This window comes from Symphodus melops, assembly GCF_947650265.1.
Source record: "Symphodus melops genome assembly, chromosome: 1".
Classification (NCBI taxonomy): Eukaryota; Metazoa; Chordata; class Actinopteri; order Labriformes; family Labridae; genus Symphodus; species Symphodus melops.
In genome coordinates, this window is record NC_136691.1 from 32909378 (window position 1) to 32929600 (window position 20223).

Genomic DNA, 20223 nt, shown 5'->3' on the forward strand with positions numbered 1-20223 from the left:
TAACAGACAGTCGTAGAGGTCTAAGTGTAACATTGATATTTGTGAAGTACAGAGTGCACTGCCTTCCTCTGCTGTCACTAGTTGTCTTTAATTAAGGAGTCCATTCAATCGAACCAGCACCCTACAAGGTTTATAAAAGTATCAGTATTCCACCGTTCAAAGCATTATGAACTTCTGGAAAGTTCTGGATAAATCTGTAGTCCTGCATTTTAAAGAGTGTAACTACAGATTTGTAATGTGTGTGCATTACTGTTCTTAAAAGGAGTATTTTAGGAGATAGCCTCGTGGTTAGTGTGTGTGTGTCCCATGTTCCTTCATGTGGTCAGCCCATGTTATGCCTCACTCTCTCTCTCTCTGCCTTTTTTTTCTCACTCGTCTGTCCTATTTCTAAATAGAGGCATAACAATCCCCCAAGAATGAACCTTAAAAAAAAATCGGCCACAAGTAACTTTCAGTATATCAATGCTATATATGCTAAATCTATCTTAGCATTAAATGTTGCTGTCATTTTAAGTTTTGTCTCTTAAGACCAGCCCGTTCAACAGAGAAAGCTTCCCGCTCTGAGGTGCACATGTAAACCTTTTTTAGAGTAGATGTTTGAAAAAAAAGGAAATTGGCTTTGAAAATGTTGTACGCTCAGCTATAACATTTTTCTTTTGGGTCTGAAATGTATCCGCGTATAACCTCTGAGATGGTGTCGTGGATTTAGAAATGTGGGAATCTCGATGAAGTAGTCTTATTAAACGTGTTTATTTATCATGTTGTTGTCTGGCTGCTCATGTTTCCCCTCCTCATGTGACCCTGTTGTGGTGATGATTCACTAAGTTGTAACAAACTGGAGGTGTCATGTCATCTACAGCAACTACTCACTCACTACTAATGACCAGCCCTATAGTTGAATGTGATTAAATTAATGGCTGATTAACTTTCCATTGTCACTAACGATAAACTCTTCCTCAGTAAACTCTGTGCCCCAAGGTGTGCTCCTACATTCACATTCATCAGAGAAAACCCTAAATTTCTCCATCATCACCCAGATTGACGGAGAAGGTCACTTCAAAGCGGGGCCTGAGTCACGGGGGCAATAGAAGTCTGAGGCCGACAAATGCACCAGTTGTAAAACTTAACAAGGTGTGAATGCCCTCTGTGTGCCCTGACGCTCCAGCATGCAGGGACGGCCTGTAGAAGATCTTAGGGCTGTTGGTACACTGTAAGAAATGTTGATTCTGACTGAATGTCGTGTTTTTGAGAGAAGTACTTCAGATCAACCGTCTGTCAGTTTCACCGACTGAGACAAAGAAGGCAGCGACGCAGTCCAATCCACACAACAAACAAGCTTTTGTTCTGTAACATGTTTTCTCTGATGCAGGATTTGTCTGTTGAACGGCTGGTTAAGTGGATCTTTACTGATCAGAGGTAATACTCAATGGATGTTTATTGATCCCAGCTAATCATCGATTTACGACTCGGCCAACACAATAAACGAGGCCTTGATGTCCATTGTTGTCCTTAAAGAGGGTCGACTGGCAAAACTGTGTCGATACTCAAGAGAAGGTCAGCCATGGCTTCATTTACAGTAAATCACATTTCTGCCTTTTTCCACATACAGTGTGTGATATTCTCAGGCAAAACAACCTTCACACCTCCATTACCTTTTCATTTTCAACAGAGGAACACATTGTTCAGTGTTAAAACATCATTTATAAAAACAAAAATTATCCCAGTTGCCATCAAATATCTTACTATATACATGTATACATAATCAGACTGCTACCACATTATGCACACAGCACCCCTGAAGTATTTTATTCAGCAACCACCTTGTTTTATGAATATGTTGGGTTTTGTTTGATCTTTTGTGTTTGTTGATGTTGTTCCACCTTGTCTGAATGTGTTGCCTCTCTCTTCTTTTGGGTGGCATTTGTTCGTACACGTCAGTCAAGGAGTCAAGTTTCTGCCTTCGCACGCAAAAGTAGAAAATACAGTGCTTTCTAATCTTTTCTTGAACTGCACGTGGCAGCTGTCTAATGATATGAACAGTGAACAAGCATTTATTGACCTGCGCTTGCTCTACACGCACACGCACTAATGGTTAAAGACAAGTGTCCACAAATCGAGGGCTACTCAGTGGACAATGCTGATGCAATCAAGCCTTCGTTTAGAAAGGATATAATACATATTAAAGGCTAAACAGATGATGTTTGATCTCTATGGAGACCTTTCATTATTAATGTCAAAGATCTAAATTTGACACATGATCGGTTTCAGACCATGTAGGATTTTATTTAGTCATTTTTATACCTACTCTAACTTTTATTTTCTGTAGAAATTGCAATTTCATACTCAATTTTGTGTCGATAAGCATCTAGTATGACATGAGAGACATTGTTTATATGAATGTATTTTCAGTTTTGTTGGTTTTTTTTTTTGATATAGTAAATGTAAGACTCAAGTCTTTTGATGCTAAAACAAAATTCAAAATGAGGGAATAATAATCAGGCGTAAATTGAAGGTCGTTGTGCCAAAAATCAACAATGAGAGCATTCAAATATCCAAACTTCAATACCATTAAGGAGGCAAGAAGAGATTCATCCACCATGGTTTATATATGTTGAATGCAATATGCAGGATGGTCAACTTTATTAAGTCACATTTTGCAGTGCAAGCCAGCAAGATTTTTACATGCAGAGCATCCTCAGCACAGTGAATATGAGCTACATCAAATGAGCTGCAGAGATGATGAGTGCAATGATGCTACAAACTGGGATGGGGTAGCAAAATCCAAGGTGCAAAGTTAAGCAGTATGTCAAAATTGACAGAATAAAAAAAAAATCAATAGCACAGGGAAATAGACGCCTCTAAAACATCACCTGCTCCCTTTCACCCGAGTTTGTACCCACAACTTTGCAGACCTACTGTTGTCCTGTGCTGTCTGGGAATACTCTCAATGAAGAAATTCCTCCTGCACAGCGAGAGCAGGGAAAGCAACATGTCTGTGTAGGTTCTCAGTCATCCAGGCCATGGTAAACTGAAATCGGGATCCAAAGGCAACTGGACTGGTTAAAGAGAAAGCAACAGACACAAAATATGTAACCATGATCTTCTCTGACAATCTGGACTCTGTGTGTCATGATCCCTTTCAGGTCTTGTTCATTGCACCATGTAAGAGGATGTTGTTTTATTCCCCTCTAAATACGTATGGGTGTTAAATGTAAAGCATAAACTGGCATCTAATTCACTTTATCCGCTAACTGTTCAAACTGCATTGTTTGGTCACACAGACAAATCATGCGCATCACTCCTCAAACCCGCTCTGTTTTTCAAAGGGCTTCTTGGTCTGGGCTAAAAAGTCACATATTTATTCATGCAATCATGAATGTGTGTTTTCTTTGTTTTCTGTCAGGACTCCACAGGAAGGGTCTTGGGAATAGTATGTTAGAATATAAACATGTAAGGCCTTGACTGAAGGATATATTGGGGTGTAACTTTTCTACATCAAGATTAAAAACTTTCTTTTACAGATGTTCTCAAATTTACTGCGATGGATTACAATGCTGTTTATTCAGTGTCATGTAGTGATGTTGCATGTAAGCCCTCTCTAACAGTAGTTCTTAAAGGGACATGTAGAGGTGGACTATCTTTTCTTTTTTTTCTTTTTACAGTGTTTAAGCTCTTGGAGGGGGGGGGGTGTTTAGAGAGGAAACATCAGGTGGCTGGTTGGACCTCTGTGCCTGGACACTTCTGATTTATCTGTGCATCTCAGAATTATGTTGTCGACCTCTTCACCTCACTGCCATTTGTGTCACCCCCCAAGTTCTGTTCAGGCAATCACCCCCTCCCCCCTGAACCCCACCAACCATAGAGGAGCTCGCTGCAAGCTGCAGAGTCATCAGCAGTTCGGTACACACACATACACATACACACAGGGAGGGTCGGAAATAATACAAGAGAGATTTGTTTTAGCCTTTACAGGCCTTTATTTAAATCTGAGCCTGCTGGGGAAAGGGACCACATTCAAAACTTGAGTTTTGTAAAGGCTCCTTTTGTGTTGAAACGTCCTGAAATGTCTTATTCAAAACACTGAGCTCCTGGAAGATAACAGTTTATGTAAACAAGATGACTGTGTACATCTACGTATAGCACATTGTTTAATGTTGGGAAAGAAATATATTTAGCTTAAAGTTCCTGCATATAAATATATTATAATATCGCTTAAAGAGCCGTTTCTGTTTTTCTTGCAGCAGGTTGTGAATATTTTTTCAGATTAACTTTATTTCGATCCATAAACTGATAAATGGTTCATTTGCAGGGAAAATGAAACAGCCAGTTCTGTGTCCTGGCTTGTCAGAAATTAGATTACAGCACCATCTAGTGGATTAAATCGTTAAAACACGTTCACAGGTACTGTAACTTTTTTTTTAACACAGAAAAACAATATCTGGTAAAAAGAGGGAATTGTTCATTAAAAAAATGTAATCCTATTATAGACTGTTGCACAGTAATGTTGTATTGCTAAAAATGTTTAATTTTAAAAATATATAGAGAACAAAAAGACTGCGTCTAAATGAAAGCAGTTCAAGAGCACTGTTTGCGTTTTGGTGGCTTGTGATCGCTTGTTTCCTGTTTTTTATTTTCTAATTTACTCAATGCTAAAGGTTTTTTTTTATCCGATTTTTGTTCAATTTTGGAAATAATCTGTGTAATAAAGTGATTAATTCTGAGTTGCAGGACACCAATTTGTAAACAAACAGATACACATTTATACAGATACAGAGATACACGCGCGCCCATGCACGTGGTATCTTCATAAAGGTGAATAGTGGTTTCTCACCTAAAAAGCTGTAAAGTGAACTAAACTCAGGTTCATTGGCCTGCTTGAGGAGGGCTGTTGTGGCTCAAAAACATGAAGATTGTCTAGTCCTGCAAGTCTTTAGCATATGAGCTGTGTGTCTGCAGAAGAAAAAACCTTGACACCAAGTATCCTGTCCATATGAGGGTGAAGTTAAACTCAATATCATTGTTCCTTACAAGAACCTTAGCCTACTTAGATCAGCTCGCATACGGTAGCGGTTGGGTGCGTGTGGGTGGAAGTGTGTGTGTGGGTGCGTGCAGAGTGATGCCATGCAAGTAATGCATAAAAACCTCAGACCAAACCCACGGCCGTCAGCTTTTTAATGCATGCGCTTTTTCTCTGCGGGGTTCTCTTCTCAGTATAAAAGTGCTCGCTTCACACACTTTGACGCAGAAGCTGCACGCACAGCTGCACCCGAGCGCGCTGAACCATGGCTCTCCGGTGTGTCCAGTTCATCCCCGCGGTGGTGCTGCTGGTTTTGGCTATAGTCGGGATCCTGCTAGTGGTCATCCCGGCTACCGACACCGAGATTCCTGCTAAAAACTTGGTAATGCTCAGAATATTATCTGCATGTTCTTTCAATTGACGCGTCCGAAAGATTCAATCTGCCAATGGAGAGATGTGCAGGTGGCACAAGTGTGGCATGTGTGTTTTTCTTCTAACAAATGCAATCGAAGTAACGGTGATGTTTAGTGTTACAGATATATATTATTTACATATACATGTGTGCATACTTAATATTTTCCCTTTGTACAGAAGTTTTAGCTGGCATGCCTTTGAGTTGTTTCTGTAAGCCTGTAAGGGAGACGAAGAATATTTGGGGTTGAGTGTTTTTTTGGGGGGAAGATGTGGATAATGTGACCAATCAATTTCATCAATTTCCTGAGAAAGTATAGGAGGATTGTTTTTCATGTCATAACTCCCAATATTTTATTTCTGCCTTTTAAATAACATGAATTTACCCAGAATGACTTAAAAATGCATGTCTCACTTGACCTGCCTTTTTCATATTTTAGATCCTTGTCTTCTCTAAAAAAAAAAAAAATACAAAAAAAAGTGGACACCTTATGGACTATTTTGCTGTGTAAGGAAAGTGTTGCAGGAATACACAATACCTAACAGCGATACACATTTAATATTCTACTATTTGGCAATCAAACAAGGGTTTAAACTTTAAATACCATTGTAAGTTAGTCTTCTCACAAAACGCTTTCTTTAGGTTGTGGTTAGAACGTTTCAAGACAGCCCTGCACACCCTATAGCTCACTTTGTCCATTTGGCTGTTTTGAAGAAGACTTGAGCCTTGAGGTTGAGACCATAAACTCATCACAGAAAATCACAGGGAATTAATCAGTTGATAAATAAATCATCTTTGGTTTCTAGTTCATTTCTACACAATCTGACTTATGTTAGGACCAGTGGAGTTATAGTTTACATGTAGTTGAAGGCATTTGAAGTTTCACAAAGATGTTGGGGTTTAAGTTTGGGCCCAGTAAAGTATTTCTTAATTCAAATAGTTGACTTTTCAAAAGGGTCCCATAATTGTAGATTACATAAAAACAGGCAGTTTTAAATGTACAAATAACATGATGAACACATTTGATGAGTAGCTTGTTGGCTCATCACACTGCAGTTAAAAGATTGGACATACAATTGTTGTGATGTGAGCCTTACTGTCCTGTTGTGAACTTACTCAGAAATTGTGTAATGACACAAGTGTGTCAGCTAAATGCTGAAAATGAATCAGTACCACATTGCCTAACATGCCAACCTCAAAGGTCACGAGCTGCTATGCAGGAGGAAGTGATCAAACAATGAGAGGGGGGCAGAATGCATGTTCTGTCTAATGTTTTGTAAATGGCACATCATCTTTAATCTGTCATATGCTGCCTTCGACCAATATTTGAATAGAACGCGATGCTTTGAAGCTGCAGAAGAGTGAAAAAAAACAAAAGTCACAATGTGAAACAGCTAAAACACAGCAGTACTCATAACAATATGACTTGTTGTAACAGCAAATCAGAGTGTAAGACTGACCTTTTTAGTCAAATCATGACAGGTATTCAGTTTGTATAAAGTCTCTCAGCAGGTCAACTAAGACTTTGTTTCTAACGGCTCCTCCTCATACTCTGTAACCCACAATAAGTACCTGGCAAGGAGCTCTGCAGGCTAATTACCAGACTAATTACATGCTTATTTTGTTTCCATTTATTTTTAGATAGGGACAGAGCACATGTAAATGAGTACTGAAACAGTAGGCCGGAGTTTGTAATAGTTGCTCATTAACATCATTGACAGCTGTTGATGAGCTGTCAATGCGTCACAGTGTGCAGTCCTACAGTCGTAGTGGAGTCGTTGCTTAGCGCTGAATTTTTCAGCTTTTTATTAATCTGGCTTTTATGTGTTTTGTGTGAAAAACAAAGAATTTGACTGTGCTTCATCATGATTTTCTTTTTTTCATCTGTTATCACTCGTTTATGTCAATAGTGTTGTCTTGACTCAGACTGTGAATTATCTCTCAGAGGTAAAAACAGTTTCCTGAATCAGAATATGAATCCAACTGTTGTTCCTTGAAAATATAAAAGGACTATCTGGATGTATTTGAACTATTTTCATGCTTTGGATTCATCGAAAAGACGAAGAAAATAAATGGTCTTAGAGTAGAGCCTTGTGGGACACCATTTTTCACGGTTTTAAGTAGTTTTAAATTCTCGTCGACACTAGTACTGTTAACTTTGATTCATATAGTTCACCTCACCGAGGCTTCATGCATCCTCGGGGAAAAAGATATAATATTTTAAGATCTGCACCCACTCACAGGCGCTGTGGACAGGAAGTAAAGAAAGATGCTCACGTACCTTTGAAAATGATCCCCTCACACACAGCTTGTCTGTGTTGTTGGCGTTACACAGATTATCATGAAACATCATTACTATTTCTGATACAAATTTTACTTGGGAGATTTTGCAATTAACACCTGACTGCCAAAATCCCCGCAGCACTAAATATTAGTCAGCGAAAAAGTGCTGGCGAGAGCTCGTGCTCACGTTAACTAGCAGCAAGGATGATATAATGTTAGCAGATGTGTCTTCTTGCTGTAAACCTTTTGAATGTAGGCTCTGGTAGGCCGTTGCTCTCCCCTTTAATGCTTAGTGGTATATTTACTCGGGTGCGTGCTCTGATGAGTTGTTTCTGCTTCATTATGAAGCTAAAAGTTCAAATATTCTACAGAGTAGAAGAAGTCTCTCTGAACAGTGAGATGTTACCATGTTTGAGAGGACAAGCCGAGACTAGAGATCAGAAAAATAAAGCAGCATTACAGGGGGTCTTATTGGGTTATTTTGCAAATCCAAACTGTTACGGGAAACAAATGAAATACCCTGATACACAAGCTTGTTTTAAGATGATAACAAACTGTAAAAATATGTAAAATCTCATTTCATTTTTTCACATACAGATGAAGATAGAATTTGATGTGTTATTCTGTTTTCACACATGACAATGCGTGAGTGTGGCAAAGCCTCAAACCATGTTTAAATTTGTTATACAGGATGTCTACCATTTAGCCACATCCTGTCATTACAACTGTTGAGGCGGTCTGCACTGCAAAGTGCAAGAAAAAACCCACCCTAATGAAATGTAGCCATTAAAAGTTGATCAATTGTGGAATTAAGAATTCATAAAACTGCATGATCACCTTATTTTTGCAGTTTTATGTGTTGAATTGTTGAGGGGTCATCATCAGCAGTGAGTCCCCTTTAGAGCAGCTTTATTGACAGCTTGACTCATGCTGTGCTGTTCAGTAGGTCCTTGCACCATGTGGTTTTCTGACATTTAACACGCCTGCCTGTTTCAGTTTGGAATCGTTCTGGATGCAGGCTCGTCTCACACCTCTATGTACATCTACAAATGGCCGGCTGACAAGCAGAACAACACTGGGATTGTTACTCAGCACAGCGAGTGTCATGCCAAAGGTGAGTGTGTCAGATGGGACTTGCAGAGTTTTAAAAAGAAAATTACTGACAACATGATCGAGGGCGTTGTTTCCTAAAACAAGCAAAGAAAATGCAAAAGCAGAGAGATATTAGACAGGAGTGAAACCGAGGAGATGATATCCACATGAGAAGCAAATTGTGCATTTCTTGTGTGTATTAAAAATATCTAAACTACAATTTAGTCATCGATTTTCTTTTGGCATTGTGAGTGATGCTGAACAAGAAGGCCTGCCAGATTAAATCTACATCATCCATAATAAATGCAATCAATACTGCTGCATCATTAGAGCTGGTAAAACATGAGTTCTTGACGAAGCTCACCCTCATAGCTGTTTTTCAACTTATTGACCAATGTGGTGTCATTCAAGCCTTTGTTGGACACTCCCCTCACCTCCCTGACGGCGTTCATCGGTCTAACCGAACCAGCCTACCTCTGCAGTCTTGTACTATTTTTTCCTTATTTTTTTTTAACTTCAAAGATTGCATGTGTTTCTTGATGACCCTGACGAAGGACACAAGTGGAAACACATAGGTTGAGTAAAGTTATTATTTAATAAAAACTGAGCTTTTTTATTGCACACTCAAATTAATATTGACGCCTCTAAAATAAGACAATCCAACAAAGGACTAAAAAAATATAGTAAGAAGCTTTAAACAGCTCCAGCTGACAACTTAGATACTAAGATAAAAAATATACAACAATCAATTAAAAGATATATACCGGTAATACAATTGGTGTAAGGGTTTAAAACAATTGACACAAACTAAAAGTTCCTTCCAGAAGCCGCAATGGAAGCAGGTGAACGTTCACATGTTTTTGCTTTTGGATGGCTCTGCAGGGGCTTTGTGACATTTAACCCACTAGTGAAGTATCTGCTTCCCCCGGAGAGATTTAAAATGTGTGTTTAACTTGTAACAAGAAGGAAGATCTGTCTGAACTGAGAGGTTGTGCTCAAAGTGTGTGATTTAAGACCTGTACTGCATCACGCATCATTTTAAATGTCTCACAGGTTTATTGATAGATGACGATCCAAGCCTCTGTAATAGTACAAACTATATATTTATTTAGAATAGGGACAGGACAGATTCATAAACATGTAAATATGGAGTCATCGGCTAATTTCCATCTGTAGTCCCTTTGCAGGTTGGCGGGATCACCCCAATGACTGTGCTGGACATGTCTGTTATCAATGCAAAAGTATTTTAAGTCAATCTATGTCTTAATTTTACTCTTCTTGCTAGTAGAAGGAATAAAGCTTCAGAGTGTCGGGACAGTCTGAAGGAAATCTCAACATAATCACAATATGTGATTCATGCCTAAATAAGGAGTGTCGATACAGACGCAGTCTAAGTACATTTCTTACAACTTCCAACACGTCGCACAACAGTAAAGTGAAGGCAACTTCAGCTCTGGCTATCTTTGATATTTTGCTATTTGAGAGAAACCTTCATAAAACAAGAACATTATTTTAGAAATCATTGTTGCATGTCTCACACGAGCTGTGAGTAAAACGTGTTCTTCACAGTAAAACAGGATTTTTCCCTTACCTGACCAAACAACAACATGAACTGTACATTGATTGACAGAGACATTAAATCCATTCAAATTTAAAAGGATATTTTCTCAATCCCCTCTCGTGGTATAAAACAAGAATGTTTGTGTATGAGCACAGATTGTTATTAAATTAAAGAGGAGGATGTTTTCTAAATGTACCTTTTGACAAATAAGTGAACTGTGTAAGGGGAAAAAGTCTAAGTTTCAGTGTTGATGCTATGTGCTTTGAATAAATGAATTACTAATTCATTTATTTGGTGTTTTGAGAATGAGATTTGTGGTTTGATTTTACTTCCAATACTAGTAAAAGTTCAAATTTACATTTTTGAATATAAACTCAATACTTAATTTCTAAATCCCCTTTGCGCTCTTTTTATGTTTATACGGCGTCACTTAATTCCCATTTATCTGATAAGAGTCATACTGTCCAGACTGGAGCTTTTACCTTTATACCAGTATGATGCAGATCAATGTGCATTTCTCACTTTCTTTTAATTTGTTTGCCTCAAATACAAATCTAAGAGATCAGCCAGCATGTTTTAAAACTTGTCAAGAAAACCGATGGTTAAAAAGATCAGAAGGTCAAAAACATGTAAGAAAACGTGTTTTCTTTTTCAGTTTGTCTTTACATTTGATAATCAACTTATTGAACTTCATCCTATGAATAAACAGAACTGAAGCTGTTTCAACATGCCATATCTTGAGCAAGACCGTTGCCTCTTAGGGTCTACTTCCTCACCAGACAGCTTGTGCCACCTTGGTCACTGCCAGATATTCCTCTTCTGGCTCTGATTTGTTTTCAGAGTCTCCTTAGAAACATCAATTGTTGCCTCGTCTCTGTACAGTATGTCCTTTAAGAAAGGGAAGTCCAGTTTTGATAGTTTTAAGGTCATGCTGAGTTTGTCATAAGAAGAAGTACTTTCTCTCTCTTTGAGGTGGAGGGATATCGAGTTATGCCGGTGTTCGTGGTGGTGCAGCTAAAAGTCTCCAGGCCTGCATGAAACAAGCCCTGAAAGAAATCCCCAAATTCCGGCACCACCAGACTCCTCTCTATCTGGGAGCTACTGCAGGAATGAGGCTCTTGAGGTCAGTGATGATTCCCATTAAGACAGGATATCTGCCTTTTATTACCACCACTCTGCTCTTCAAGTATACTTTAATGCTCCTGAGAAGGATTTAATATTGTTACATTTTCCATTTAACTCTGACCACTTTTTTTTATAGCATAGTCAACGCCTCAGAGTCCAAGCAAGTCATGAAGGAAGTGGAAACCGAACTCAAGTCTTATCCTTTCAAATTTAAAGAGGCAACCATCCTGAGCGGACAGGAAGAGGGCGCGTACGGCTGGGTCACGGTCAACTACTTACTGGAAAACTTTGTCAAGGTGAGATCTTAATGTTCTCAAGAAGAAAAAAAACCACCAGATTTTCCCATTCAGCTCTTCATACAGATACAGTGATCTACCTTAAGACTTAACACTGAACTACGAAGATGCTGGTTACTCTTAGAGGCTGTATAAGAAACAGGGAAACACACATTAACACTAAAAGCAGTGTAAAAGTCTGTCACAAAAATATCAATAATAAGACCATTTACAAAGAGAGAGAGGTGTGTCTGTCAGTGCATCTGTGTGTCGGCTGTTGTGAGACTATGTTGTGTGTGCAGCATGAGATATGGTGTCAAAACTACACTAATATAAATGAAACTACAACAAAACATGGATGATGGACTCCTGGATCTGTTATAACCTTCACCCAGGTGACTGGCCAGGTCTGCCCCTCACCCAATGGTAAATGGACTTGAGCTTGTATCGTGCTTTTCTAACTACTCAAAGTGCTTTTAGCGAACTGAAGCCACTTCTATTTGTCCAGACCTTTAATTAGCTTCTGTTAGGGCTGCTACGATTTTTGTTTTGTCTTTGCCTTTTATATTGCGTGTGATGTCACACCGCAAGTCAAACCTACCCATTCAAACCTACGCTGCAAACCAAGCAAAGCGGAGCAACTTGGGGTTAAGTGTCTTGCCCAGGTTGAGAGAAGACCGACTCTACCAGCTGAGTCACAGCCAAAGCCAAGTCACTGTCAAAACTATACCAGTGATCTGCAGGCAAACAAAACACGACAGCAAGACCTCGTCAACCTCCTCCTGAAAACACTGCAGTTCAGCTGGGGCTGATGTGCCAGATGTGTCTTTTAATATTCTTACATTTTGTCGTCTTCTCCCTTTTTTTAAAGTAAGCAGAACCTAGACCTAAAACGTTTTACATAAAACATATTTCTTTTGCATGGCTCAAAGATTATCCCGAAGGAGACCATTAACTTATTGTTAGGTGTTTGCATTTATGTAAGTGCCTACTCTAATAGTGTGATGTATTTCTGGTAGCTGCCACAGAGTCCGAGTGGCCATTAGGGCTACAAAGCATTAGGAAGTTTATATTTTGACTTCAGCACACATGGATAAAGAGGTCATTCTGCGGCTTGAGAAAAAGATATATACTCGATCAATCTGAGATGATTTATTGGATTATGAAAACATCATTCAAGTCAAAAGCTATTTATCCCTTATCAGGAGCAGCGTGCTGGAAGAACCCAAGTCCAGATAGAAACAAGCAAATTCAGTGATGATTTTGTGCAACCCTGTTATCAAAATAATTATCTTGTAAAAGGAAAAAGGATGGAAGCAATGCAAATAAATGAAAGCTGTACAGTACATATTTATTTTGTTACAAACTAACATGATATAAATATGATTATAATTATGAGAATATAATTATGATAGAGTTATAAGATATCAGTTTGGATCTGGAGAATTATTCACATACACAAAAAAAGGCTGCCAGCGTTTGTTGAAACTGGCAGAGGAACATCTTAAAGAGTGTTTAATCTTTCCCAAGGACAGAAAAGAGATTAGATTAGTGATCCAAGAGGAGGTTGGGGGTGGATAATGAGTTTTCCACTGTAACAGAATATGAGCTCTAAGTGAGGTAAAAGCAATCAGTCTTTTTGAGTTAGACTGGAAGCTATAGGAGGCTTACCACCATTTATGGTATCGTTTGACATGGGTGAGACGCCCCATTCATGAATGTTCGCTATTATTACCCACACATAGTTCAACAGCTTTGAATAAGATAATAAGAGCCACATTAAGGAAAAGTAAGGAAGTGGACCCACTTGCAGACAAATGTTCTTAAATGTCTCCATTTTAAACACAGTCCAATGAAAATCCAAACTGAAGAGAAGCAAAATCAAACCCGAAACTCTATAAGCAATAAGCAGCAGTGTCATGTATGATTGATCAATGAGATATTATTTTCAGGAACAGATTACAACTTTTTCTAGTCCTAAAAATTGCTCATATTTATTTAATCCTTTAATTTTTGAATCACCTCCAAACTAAGCATCTCATAAAAATACTTTGGAAAACAAAAACCTAATTTAAAAAAAAATGACAACATTTTTGGAGTGACTTTTTAGCCTGCCTTACAGATATTTATACTTGACCCTTTTGTGACATGAAACCACAGTAACACAGTTTCTGTTTCCTGCTGCCGGCTGTGACTCAGTGGTAGAGTCGGTTGTCTCTTAACCAGAAAGTCAGGGAGTCAGCTCCTGCATGCCAAACTGTCCTTTGGCAAGGCTGCAGTGTGTGAATGCGTTGTGAATGTTTTGGGGAGCTGGATCTAATCCCTCAGGGTCAAACTAATAAAAATGTCACTTGCTGCTGAACCAGTTGAGAAGGCCTCTTTAGTTTTGCACGTTAACATGCTGACATTAGGACTCAAGGAAAAAGGGAGACTGATGGCGACTCTCGTAAAACTATCCAGTCAATGGCGATACTTTGATTCCTTCAACCTGCTGGTTGTTCAACTAGAAGTAAAAATAATCAACAAAGTCATCAAAATCCATCGTTTGGGAAGAGTTGATGTCTTGTACACTTTCTCCAGAGTCAATCAAAGGAGCCGTTTGACAAACAGTGATAGACAAACTGACACACATTGACTGATCTTGCTAAATGTGCTCTGGTTAGAGGGCTAAATAATTCGAAAAGAAGAAACATTTAAGTAGATTTATTTTCTCGCGTGCTCTCCTCTGACTGAACACCCTTCGGTGTTGGTCTTTCTTGATTTTCATCATACACATTTTCTCATCTTGATTCGTCCTTTCAGTTCGGTTTTGTCGGCCGTTGGCTGAATCCAGGCAGAGAGACAATAGGAGCTTTGGATTTGGGCGGAGCTTCAACTCAGATCACGTTTCAGACGTCGGACGTGGTGGAGGACAAGAAGAACATGATGGAGCTGAAGCTTTACGGCCAGTCCTACACACTGTACACCCAGAGCTTTCTGTGCTACGGACAGGACCAGTTCCTGAGGAAACTTCTGGCTTATCTCATCAAGGTACAGTGAAGAATCTGTAAACGTGTCTGTCTGTTTTCATTGATCAACATTCATGTTCAATGTTCCTACTGCTCCTATGGATTCTTTTTCTTAACCACCTGAAAGGTGAGAGGTCAAGATCAACTCAATAGCCTCTCTTTACAGTAAACTTGCAAACAGGCGTCACTTCCTTAAAGGAATAGCTTAACGTTTGAGTTGCTTCCTTTCAGAGAGCTCATGAGAGGATCAATACCACTCAAATGTCTTTCCTTTAAATAATCTGATATGTTATAAGTAGATTATTATCTCCTTGGTTTTTTTTTTAAACACAAAGTGCATTTAAATATGTTTCCCTGTTTTAAACAGGATGAGGATGTGAGGGACTTTACACAGGTATTGATTCATCTTCAAAAGTAGAAAAAAAAACGCTGAATGTAAGAACATTTAAACCCAGGAGGAACTGACAACTCGTATACCTGCTAGCCTGCCACCGAGCTCGTTGGTCCCTCATCATGGAAGAGGGACGTGTAAAATGTACATACACAGGGGCTGTTTCCAATCCCACATACTAACATATCGCCTTACTACTGTACATACTCAAACAGTATCTCCTCAGTACTGCCCACTAAACTGACCGTTACTATAGCAACATACTTAACAAGCTAGCGCTAATAAATCAAACAGAATCAACAACAATACTCATCAGTCCATGTTTAATATGACAACATAAATCTATTAATTTCAGCTGTGTGGATTCAAATGTCTGTTTATGCATATTCAAGATTGCGAATCACAAATTCATTTTCAATTTAGAGGGAGAATATATGTTGGCTCAAAAAGTCTTTTTAAAGTGATTTTTGGCTTCTTTATATCAATTAATTAATTTACCTGGAATTCCTCATGAAGTTTTCTATGCTTTGCTAGTTGTGGGAAAACGGTGCCTCAGAGCACACTCTGCCTGGCAAGCTATATAATGACACCTATTGTCTATTACCCCAAACATTGTTCCCTACATTCTTGTTTTTTGTATCAACGCCAACTACAAAAATTGGCCCCTATCAGCCAGTGTCCTAGTCCACCATAAAGTTTTGCCATATGTTGCACTCTTCATTAATATTATGTAGAAGGATGTAGAAGTACTTCTACCTTGTTTCTCTGTTTCAGACTCAAGGTGTGAAGACTCAGGTGTCCCATCCCTGCTATCCTCATCAGTTCAGCATGTCTATCAAGCTGGGACCCGATGTCTTTGATTCTCCGTGCACAAAGGACTACAGACCGGCCCAGTTTGACCCTGAGATGTCTGTGATAGTTGTGGGTACAGGAGATTACCAGACCTGCCAGGACAGCGTCAAAAACATGTTCTTGTTCGGCAACTGCTCCTTCTCTAAGTGCTCCTTTGACAGAGTCTTTCAACCCAGCCTGAGAGGAAGCTTCATGGTGAGGAATACTTTTCGACAAACCAGGTGGAAAAGTCCTGTTGCAGGGTAGAATCGTTTTTCATTCAGAAAGATGAAACCTTTTAAAGTTGTTGCACTCTTTAGATGTTAAAGGTCACATATTCAACCAGTTTAAATAATTCTCAGATCTCCCCAAAACAAGTGTGTCAAGTTTCTTGTTCTAAATCCACTCCGATCCTGTATTTTATCAAGTCTATAAACCCCTCTATTTCAGCCTGATCAGAACAGGCTGTTTCTGTGTCTATTGCTTTAAATATGTAAATGAGCTGTGTCTGACCACACTCCTTTAGAAAGGACTGTGGATTGTGTCTTCTCGCTCCACACCCGATTGTTTACTGTGAGAAGACATTTACATTTATACTTTTGCATTTTCTGAAAAGTGGAGCAGGCAGAAGATGGAGAGGATGGACTTTTCTCATAACTAGTTGGTTTCTAGACAGACTAGGGACACATTCGTGTTAGAAAACATGGTGAAGTGTATTTTGCATGATATGTGACTTTTTTTATTTTTTTAATAGTGTGGTTCTTCTAAACAGTGTTTTAGTTGCAATGATTGTTAATCTCCTGACTGAAACCTATCAAAGCCCTTTTTTTACATGAACTCCTTAAAACAAAGACACGAAACTCGTTACTTTTAAAGTCAGGAGGCTACATTATATTTTTATTATAATGTATCGTCTGTGGGTCAGATTCTGATTCTCAAACTAACATTTTAGAAGGGAGTACTTTAGGGCTTCCTGTTTGCAAGCTCGCACTGGCAAATGTGCCAAACTTGAGGCTCCACAAACTGGCTGGCTTATTGTTTTTCTTTTGTTATGTCAATGATTTCAGCCTTAACAGTAATTATTGAAGGAAGGTATTTAAGGCTGTTTGTGATGTTTTCAAGATCTGAATGTTTCAGGCTTTCTTTTTCTCCTCCATAGGCTTTCTCTGCTTTCTTCTTCACTCACAGATACATCAACCAGCTCACCAACATCACCCTCACGTCACCTAATCGAATGAAGGAGGCAATCCGACTCATCTGCAACATGAGCATCTCTGAGGTACTCTCAGGCACGCCGCTCTCTCAGCCTAGCCAATTAGATGAAATGATACTCACTCAAGTTCGTCTTTAAAATCTCAGCCGACAACCTTAATTCTACCCAAAGCATTTTAATTAATGTGACTGCGTATTGACAAAATCTATTCTTACTGTTTTTATGCACAGATGACTCAAAAGACAAATGTGACGTCCAAACACATGAAGAACGTCTGCGCCGTCGCTAACTTTGTTCAGGTCCTCTTGACGCAGGGATACGGTTTCGATGAGCGATCCCTTCCTTCCATCTCTTTCCAGAAAAAGGTCAGATTTAAAGAAGACTGTTTACATTTTTTTTCCAGTATTTGCAGGGATTCAAGTGGGAGTAAACGGTGGCTGAAATCAGGATGTGTGTGTGTGTGTGTGTGCGGTCGTTTTTAGTGCGTCTCCTCTCTTGTGCCTCTGCAGGCTGGAGGAGCGTCCGTAGGCTGGGCTCTTGGCTACATGCTCAGTCTGAGCAGTATGGTACCAGCAGAGAGGCTCGGACTGGTGAAGGCTGTGCCCTCAGGGCCCTGGGCTGGCATCCTCTTCCTCTTCATCGTACTCCTCTTCTTTGCGCTGGGATACATGCTGATGACCTACAGGAACATAAGAACTAAAGAAGGCATGGTGTGACACGCGTCCTGCTCCGTTGCATAAATCAATCTGAAACGTTTAGTCTCCTAAAAGAAACCTGCATGAACATGTATACAAATGTTAAATATTAACATGTCCTGCATATAGTTGCTTTTAATTGACAAGCCTTTGTGTTGCTTTTGAGATTCATGTCACTCATAAATCAAATGTTTCAGACGTCTTATGCTATCTTAAAACTTTACTGATCCTTTCGTTATCAAAGTGTGTCTCCTCACGATGCCTTGGATAAATATGAGTCAGGTTTTGGTATCTTCAGTCATTATTGTTCAGTCCTTCTCATCCACATGAACTGAGCTTCACTCTAATTGTTTGTGCATTCAAAGCAGACTGATGTGGTGTTGGTTACAAGTCACGTATCAGTATTGGGTTTTTTATTTCTAGCTCCTGTTTGGCCTTTCTCCCAAAGTGCTATCGAATATTTTATATAAACCCTCTGTTTCTTTTGTCAGTTTATTTTCATATATGGTCTTTGACATGTTTATTTTGTTGTTTTATTTTTAAAAAGATTGAGTCGAAAATGTAAGACGGAATATTAGGGCCCAATCAAGAAAAACAAATCTAAAATCAGTCAGTAATTGATGATATAAATTGGGTTCTGGTTAAATTGATTATTCTGAAAGGTTGTATCAGAAGAGCAGCCATCTGCCTGCACTAAAATGATGACAGGTGAACCCCTTAGAGACAGTTCCTCTGCCACAAAAGAGACTTTCATATCTGAATACATAAATCCCCAACACAACTAATCTGATAATATGAAACCTTGTCAAAGAGTTGTATGGGGAAGTATTTCCTTTCTGCCACCTATAGTAGAGTATAACTTCCCAAGATGCTCCTCATTCCTTATTGTCGTACAGGTAGCTGCTGCTCTTCTGGTATAACTGTAGACTAACGACTTTAATCGTGTACATTTGTGACTTTCTTCCCTTAAATTTACAAGTTTATTCACTTGAATTTTCTACTTTATTTTGGAAGTTTATGACTTTAATTTTGAAATCTCAGGGTTTTTTCTCCATTAATGTGGCCCTAATTGTCTTTCCTACTAATGTGATGTACACCTATTTGTTTTGGCATAAAATCCACATATGATTTTATTGTGACAGAAATAGCCTGTGTGAGCTTCAGTGCCTTAAATGTTGAAGTAAATGTGAGGGGGGAAACGTATTACATTGAGTCCCCACCTTTGGACAGAGGCAGTGTGTGAAATACTAATAATTAAGCATCAACCTGTTAGTCACTCTGCTCTGTAACAACACAGGCTGATCAAAACCAAAAACCTGGATACGAAGCTAACATGCTGCCGCTTTATTGAGTCCCTGGAGATTGCACTCCAGGGACCAGGGTGATATTCCAACCAGTATTCACTAAAATATGATATAGATGTTTACATGCACAACAGCTTCACCAAACCGGGACATAACACGATGCTGAACGTGTTAATGCACTCTCACAGTGCAATCGGGACATGGTGCACATTTATGTTCTTGGATCCTTTTTTGATGCCTTAACTTACTTTATTCACTGTGGCGAGGTCATGCATTGACACATTGTGTTGGTTAACTGTGCGTATCTTCATTTTTGTTCCCTTGTGTTGGTCACTAATAAAAGAAATGACTGAAGCAAAGTCTCCAAGTGAATCAGCAATGATTGAAAATGTCTGTTTTATCAGATTTACATTCATTAAGTCCAATACACCTCTTAAGTAACATATTTAAAGTTCATGTATTTATTTATAATAATATACTAATTATAACCTTATTTGTATAGCAGCATACAGCAAACAAATCACCTCAGCAACAGAGCAACCCACGGATGAGACAACAAACCACCAACAACAAAACCCCAAAAGTAAAAGATCTCAAACATCTTTAGCATAGCTCATAATTATTCCTACTATCTTTTCTACTATCTTTGCCTGCCTGTGATTACAGGCAGGCAAAAGAAACAAATTAAACCAGAAATTTAAGTAGGAAGATTAAATAATAATGTCAAATGTTTAGAACAGAGTTCTAACAATTTTATCTATTTATTTACAAACATTTTATCTTTTATTTATTTCACAAAAAAATCTGCCGTTATTGAATCTAAATCATTCACGAGTTGCTTTGCATTGATTTATGGTTGAGTGGGCGTGGAGAGTCACATGGGACTAATGCGCATATCTCCAGGTGGATCGGGATTTTTTGGGAACTTTGCGTGAAGGTGTGCGTATGAGCAGTTTTATAAAATGTATGCACGTAATTTTAGGGGTTTTGCACTTTTTTTCTTAATGACACCCGGT

At 38.9% G+C, this 20223-nt stretch overlaps 1 protein-coding gene across 1 annotated transcript; it reads left to right on the forward strand.

Annotated features, from left to right (window-relative positions):
- Nucleotides 1-5072: 5072 nt before the first annotated feature.
- Nucleotides 5073-19566, forward strand: LOC306835546 (ectonucleoside triphosphate diphosphohydrolase 2-like). Its single transcript, XM_079362159.1, has 9 exons — nucleotides 5073-5399; nucleotides 8709-8826; nucleotides 11338-11488; nucleotides 11627-11786; nucleotides 14568-14795; nucleotides 15939-16211; nucleotides 17155-17274; nucleotides 17439-17573; nucleotides 17718-19566. Exons 1-9 carry the CDS (start codon nucleotides 5283-5285, stop codon nucleotides 17922-17924), a joined length of 1509 nt encoding a protein of 502 aa, XP_079218285.1. The 5' UTR covers nucleotides 5073-5282; the 3' UTR covers nucleotides 17925-19566.
- Nucleotides 19567-20223: the final 657 nt, after the last annotated feature.

Coding starts and splice junctions, on each gene's coding strand:
- LOC306835546 (XM_079362159.1), top strand. CDS start 5,283: ATGGCTCTCCGGTGTGTCCAGTTCATCCCCGCGGTGGTGCTGCTGGTT. Junction 11,489..11,626: donor GCAGGAATGAGGCTCTTGAG/GTCAGTGATGAT, acceptor TTTTTTTTATAG/CATAGTCAACGCCTCAGAGT. Junction 17,275..17,438: donor GCAACATGAGCATCTCTGAG/GTACTCTCAGGC, acceptor TTTTATGCACAG/ATGACTCAAAAGACAAATGT.